At 34.6% G+C, this 7,213-nt stretch overlaps 1 protein-coding gene across 1 annotated transcript; it reads left to right on the top strand.

Annotated features, from left to right (window-relative positions):
- The first annotated feature begins 1,087 nt into the window (after positions 1-1,087).
- LOC128546976 (uncharacterized) lies at positions 1,088-6,146 on the top strand. The gene is made up of 4 exons (XM_053518403.1): positions 1,088-1,164; positions 1,861-2,138; positions 2,765-2,863; positions 3,382-6,146. The coding sequence occupies exons 2-4, from the start codon at positions 1,865-1,867 to the stop codon at positions 4,545-4,547; spliced, it is 1,539 nt and encodes a 512-aa protein (XP_053374378.1). The 5' UTR covers positions 1,088-1,164; positions 1,861-1,864; the 3' UTR covers positions 4,548-6,146.
- The last annotated feature ends 1,067 nt before the right edge of the window (positions 6,147-7,213 follow it).

Genomic DNA, 7,213 nt, shown 5'->3' with positions numbered 1-7,213 from the left:
TGAGACTACTCGGCTTATCAAGAACTGCTACGTTTATTCTATATTGAGACTACTCGGCTTATCAAGTACTGCTATGTTAATTCTATATTGAGACTACTCGGCTTATCAAGTACTGCTACATTAATTCTATATTGAGTCTACTCGGCTTATCAAGAACTGCTACGTTAATTCTATATTGAGACTACTCGGCTTATCTACTCGGCTTATCAAGTACTGCTAAGTTAATTCTATATTGAGTCTACTCGGCTTATCAAGTACTGCTACGCTAATTCTATATTGAGACTACTCGGCTTATCAAGTACTGCTACGCTAATTCTATATTGAGACTACTCGGCTTATCAAGAACTGCTACGCTAATTCTATATTGAGACTACTCGGCTTATCAAGAACTGCTACGTTAATTCTATATTGAGACTACTCGGCTTATCAAGAACTGCTACGTTAATTCTATATTGAGACTACTCGGCTTATCAAGAACTGCTACGTTAATTCTATATTGAGACTACTCGGCTTATCAAGAACTGCTACATTAATTCTATATTGAGACTACTCGGCTTATCAAGTACTGCTACTTTAATTCTATATTGAGACTACTCGGCTTATCAAGAACTGCTACATTAATTCTATATTGAGTCTACTCGGCTTATCAAGAACTGCTACATTAATTCTATATTGAGTCTACTCGGCTTATCAAGAACTGCTACATTAATTCTATATTGAGACTACTCGGCTTATCAAGTACTGCTACATTAATTCTATATTGAGACTACTCGGCTTATCAAGTACTGCTACATTAATTCTATATTGAGTCTACTCGGCTTATCAAGAACTGCTACATTAATTCTATATTGAGACTACTCGGCTTATTAAAACAAAAGGTAGTATATGTGTTTTACGAGACATTTTGTCGCTTTTAGAAATGAGAACCTATGGGAAAATCAAAACTTAGAGAGACATTTTTATGAACATTAATATCTTCAGATGGAAATCCTTAAAACATTTCAAAACTGAAAATAAGTGTGTTGCATTCTCGACTTTCCAGTAGACCATAATCCTTTGCGGCATTAGTGACTTCCGGTTTACTTCCGCCATTTACAATCGACAATTGATCGTACAAATTATACCACAATAAAATAGCTAAACAAGGCCATACGCATTGATTAGGTAAGTGTTTAACGCTTTTTTACAAAAGAACACATTAAAACTGAATAATTGAGTTCATAACTTATTGTTGATAGATGTATCGGAACTGCAAAACTGACTTTGAGCGTCGTCACCCGAAGAGGTACCTGCGGGTGGGGTATTTATTTAATAAAATATTTATAGCTTGCCCATACATAGGATTATTGTCGACATCAGTCATTTTGACTTTGAAATTATTTTTTACTTCTCATACAGTACATTCTCAGTATTAAAAAGTATTGTTTGGCAGATTTAGGGTCTACTAAGCTAAGGGCCTAGTGTACGATAGTGGGCCTGCACTGGCTGCAGTTTAGTATATTTGTACTGTAATCCTGTTGCCAAGGTGTGGTTATAGGCCCTAGCCACTGATGTATTGTTTTGGTAGGAATATCTTTTGGAATGAGCTTGATTTAGATTTTAAAAAATGGCTAAAACATTGTCAAGGGCCAAGTGAGAAAATGTGCAGCCAGACAAGATTTTGGACACGGGGCCTAAAACTCCCTTTGATGTACACAATCCTTTCAGTTTCGATATATAAGTCCTATACCGTGGCATATAAAAAAGAGTTTGTGGTAAGTTAAACATGTATTTGACAGCTGTCCGGCTACTTTTATACAATTACTAGATGTTGTAGCATAACTTATATTTGATTATACAATTGTTCGAATTAAATTTCAGATAGATGGACTGTCCTACTAAGCCACGCTCGCCCCGAATAGCCGGTGGATACAAAGGATCTGTAGGAGCCTACTGTTGTGTGCCTGGCTGTACAAATGCTCAAGGTCGTTGTAACAGAATGGGGATGAAATTGTCATTCTACAGCTTCCCAAAAGACGTCAAGCAGAGAAAATTATGGCTCAGTATGATAAGACGTGATGTAATTGATGACAACGGCAAGACGGTACCCTTTGAACCAAAGTCTCATTCCAGAGTGTGCTCAGCCCATTTTGTTGGAGGTACATTTAACTTTTTCTAAGTCATATATTATACATCAGAAATTAAGCATAATTATGGGCTGTCATTAATTAGTATGGTTTGGACCATAATTTAAGTAAATTTGGTAAAAGCGAGACTCAGTCATTTATGTCAATGTAATAACTTTCACTGTATCATCAAACTGGCCTGTGATACAATACATGTACTGACAGACTAATGTATTGTGATACAAAGAATAATATTGATTTTTCATTACTCCCAAAGTAATTGTTCAGTGTATAATAACTTAATAAAGTAAATGTGTTGAAAAATGTATTATTGACCGACAATACAGTTTAAGTAAAAACATGACATACACCCACCACCACCACACAAAGTATCGAAAGAGCTTTAATCTGGTCCCTCATTCAGAATTAGCCCTAAAATATCAGTTATGGTTATTGTTAAACATTTGTCTGAACAGCAATGTTTAGGACATGACAGAATGAACCAAGTATCTAGTTTAATGTCATACTTGATATTAAGCAGTTCTCAGTTACTCACTTGACTTTTGTCATTTCTATGTTATTCACTCTTTTCAAGACAAGTGGTAACTTTTCTATGCATTTATATTACTTTTGTTATTTTTTATGCATTTTTACTTCAGGTTCTAGATCTAGCAGTCCTGTTAGTGCAGCATATGTTCCAAGTATCTTCCCCAGAAACAGCACATTGAAGCGTCAAACTAAAAGAGCACAGGCAGCAGGTATATAAATATCTTTTTGTATTGCTTTCTAATTTATAGTGTTACAAACACAACACTTGTATCATACAAATCATATAACAGACTTGGAGCCCTCTTGCGGAAATGAAAACATTGTCATCCTAATGGCTGTTAAGTGTATGTGTGTACATCTGAATTGTTTGGCCATAGAACCTAGGGTCTATGTGCTGCTTGAAGAACCATATGACGGTAAAGTATGACTCGTGATGTTTATTGTTTGAGAGCGATTACCGGTTTTGCAAATTTTAAACCGGTTTCACACAGTAATCAAATCGGATCCGATTAACCGAATATTCGTCCCAGTCCTATTTATACGATTACAATCAAAAAACGTTTGTCATGCTTTTACTCCAGGTAAACTGTCTTGATTATAAATATTTATGTTTTGAAGTCATAATTCATAAGTCCTGTGTCTTCAAAAATTTGAAAAAATAAGAAATATTACCATTAATTTTCTGCTTGTTAAACTGATTGTAATAAAATGTTGCTTTTATTTTCAGGCGAGGATACTCCAAAAACACCGAAATCGAACAAAAGGAAAAAGGGTCCAGAGACGGAGACGTCTGATATGGCTGGTCGGCCAAAAGTGAAACGCCATCTGAATTTTCCGGAATCAGTTTGGGAAACAACAGACCACGATTATGTTAAGTATAGTAATGTCTGTGTTGAAAATGTGCAGAGTGAGTCAAAATTGTATGACTTAGAAAAGGAAAATGAGGAACTCAAGGCTAAACAATTACGTTTGGAAAATATTAAGGATAATGACGAGAAGTTTCAGTTTTATACAAATCTCCCAAATTATGCGGTTTTCGCAGCTCTATGTAACTATCTGAAATCAAGAACTAAATCAGGTGTCAATTACTGGAGAGGGAAGTCAACCGGCACTTCTACAGAATCTCCAGTCACCAGTAAAGGTCCGGAAAGGAAATTTACCGTAGAAGAAGAAATCTTCATTGTGCTTGTTAAGTTGAAGACCGGAAACTTTAATGAAGACTTAGCTCAGACTTTTGATACAAGTCAAGCTCACATTTCAAGATTATTCACCACATGGATAAATGTACTCTGTACAGAGTTAAAGTTATTGTTTGAAATGCAGAGTAACGAGGCGGAAAAAGCTGAGTGTTACAGTAGTTTCAATGACTTGAAAATTGTAATAGACTGTACGGAACTAATGGTGCAACGAGCATCAAACCTGGACTCAAGAAAGAAAACATTCTCTAATTACAAGCACCACGACACGGTGAAATTCTTAGTGGGTCTGTCACCAAATTTAGCAGTTAATTATGTTTCTAAAGCATGGGGTGGCAGGTCATCAGACAAACATATTACCCTTAATAGTGAAGCACTTATGAATGGACTGTCAGCAGGTGAGACAGTTATGGCTGATCGTGGATTCACAATCAATAATGATTTGAAGAAAAAAGGGGTGAAATTGTTGATTCCCGAGTTCAAAGGACGCGATCGACCACAGATCAGCAAGAAGGAAGCAAATAGATCGGAATTCATATCCAAGGCGAGAATTCATGTTGAACGCATTATTCAACGAATGAAAACGTTCTATCATTTGGAGAGAATAATTCGATTAAATATGCAGGATTTGGTTGAGCAGATCTTTACTGTATGTGCATACCTCACCAACTTCCAGCTGCCAATAATTCGTCGTTGACTTGTATAAATGCTGATTTCTTGGAAATTGATACCATGTTAGTAATTTACCATTAGAAAACATGCATGGAACACAAAACTTTACTGTCTCCTGTTATTTCAGTATTTGTGTAGTTTATCACAATTTTGGATAGTTATTTACAACTTTGCATATTTCAGACAGAACATATGAAATTAAATCACATTTACTACTGATTACATTGTTTCATTTCATTTGCAGTATTGTATACTGAAAATTCCAGAAGTGTAATGATTTAAACATTTTTTAGCTCCACTTTTCGCAGTGACTGTCAACCAGTGCAGATCATGATCAGACTGCACAGATGTGCAGGCTTATCATGGTCTACACCGGTTGCAAATGTAGAATCAACCATGTTCAGCATAAGTGTTTTGCTTGTTGCGCATGTTCCAATCAGGATTTTTTTCTACAATGTAGAGTTTGATTTAATCCAATTTTTATATAATATGAAAACAATTGACCTACGCAATTTTTCATGAAGTGGAGTCTATGGTAAAATTGACAGCTTTCATAACATGTACCTGAATAAAATTTTTACCACCATGTAGATTTTAATGAAACTGCACATTCATGAATAAATAATATGGTCTATAACTGTGTGGAATAAAATATATAGATTAATGTGCTTTTCCCAGAGTAGAAATTCTACCACGACTTCTAATTATTAGACCCCATTCCAAAACCAGTTGAAAATACACTGAATTTATCATACTACTTTTCCTCTTTCGTAAGTAAATTGATTGAAACAAGTGAAGAAAAACTCTGTTTAGAATCATATTTCCTTTATTAAAATAAATATGGAATTGACATGCATTAATACTAAAGAAGTGACTATTGTGACAATAGTAGTAGTTGCATATCATAAACATGCTGGTTATACATAAGTTATCTTTAATTACACATAGTCCAAGCTAAACATCTGAAAGAAAAAGGTATGCGGAAATTATCTTTAAACATGCATTAATGCTATTAATAAATAAAGAAGTGACTAGTGTGAAAATAGTCACAGTTGCATAGTTGCATATCATTAACATCCAATGCTGGGTATGCATAAGAAACCTTTAAATACAAATAGTCAAATATAAACATCTGAAAGACAACTTTTAAGTATGTGGAAATTATCTTTAAACATAGTCAATTATGTACATATAAAAAATCATGTATCTATTTTTTCTGAATTGTAATGGTAACTTTGAAGTTGCAAGACAATTACCAATTACAGATTACTTCCAATAAAATAGGATTAAGACAAAAGATTGTAAATGATACAACATGCTGTAGGTGTATGTACATAATGTATCCGAGATATTTTACAAGGTATCAGAACTTTCATGCACTGAAAATGACAAGAACCTGTAACTTGAGTAAATAACACTTTCAACATTCATGAATTTACTAAACTGACAACTCCAGATTAAAGTTTGGACACAACAGGATGTATGTATGTGGTTACTTGCAAATAATATCATAGCACTGCATTAAACTAAACTATTTTAGGAAAGGAAATGGCTGTAGTTTGTTAAAAATGTCTTTACAATTTCTATATTGAATACTAGTAAAAATAAGGTTGATGCTATGGAATTACATTGAAATGGAAAAAACACCACTTTCTTATGATGCTCAGTGCTGAAATGAAACTGTTTATCTTGATATAAAGAACATGATAGTGTTCCTGATTATTTCATTTTTATATAACATTAATCTGTTTTATCCTTGATACATTGGGGTTTTTTTTTACCAGGAACATTTTTAATGCTACTTTATTTAGAAATGACTACTGAGCATAAATGCTGCTGAAACTTCTGCTTAATTAGACAAAAGGAACAACAATGTACATGAAATCATTATGTCTCAACAATGTATCAGAAATGAATGTTCAGACTTTTTGTATCTGAAACTACATATGTGTATTTATATTAGCATTATGATCTGTTTTGTTTGTAATTATCATATATGTATATCATTGTTATTACACTGACAGGTATTCATTGAATAAATGAGTAAACACTGTTTTTGTTTGTGTCACTGCTTTTTTAGAGTAATACTGACATTCACTAAAAAATCATAGCCGTCAATACACTAGATCACATTCTCGCGAACATTCAGGACAATACCAGTTATCGCCTGAATCAGCCCAATCTTGGTCATACTTTGCGCAAGGCCAACACATCCAAATATCACACCCACCACAGTTCGGACAGTCACAGCCAACACTGGCATCTGAATTATCAGGGGCAACATTGTCATCGGGCAGAAGTTTCTTACAAGTAGCACATTTGTAAACAGATGATTCTGCCAATATTAACTGAGCAGATGTTGTTTGCTTGAGGGTAATTGTGGAAGACGGTATTACCAGCTGAGATGATGGATTTGATTTTGAAACCGCCTTCTTGGCAGTTTTTCTTGGTGATTTCACACGAGTCCTTTTTGACGCCTGGTATTCATCTGTGGATACATGTTCAGTAGCTGGGGGTGAAGCGATATATATATCTGAGACATTAGTGTTTGTGTTAGAGGTTAAATGGACGGCAGGGGATGGGGTGGGTAATTCTGTTTCTTTCAGAAGAAGTTTTGGTATTATGTGCACTTTAAAGAATTCCTTACAGGACGGTACCAGTCTGTCTGTAAAAAATTGTTCATTGTAATTA

This window comes from Mercenaria mercenaria, chromosome 11, assembly GCF_021730395.1.
Source record: "Mercenaria mercenaria strain notata chromosome 11, MADL_Memer_1, whole genome shotgun sequence".
In the NCBI taxonomy this organism is placed as follows: domain Eukaryota; kingdom Metazoa; phylum Mollusca; class Bivalvia; order Venerida; family Veneridae; genus Mercenaria; species Mercenaria mercenaria.
This window is presented reverse-complemented; position numbering and strand designations above follow the sequence as displayed.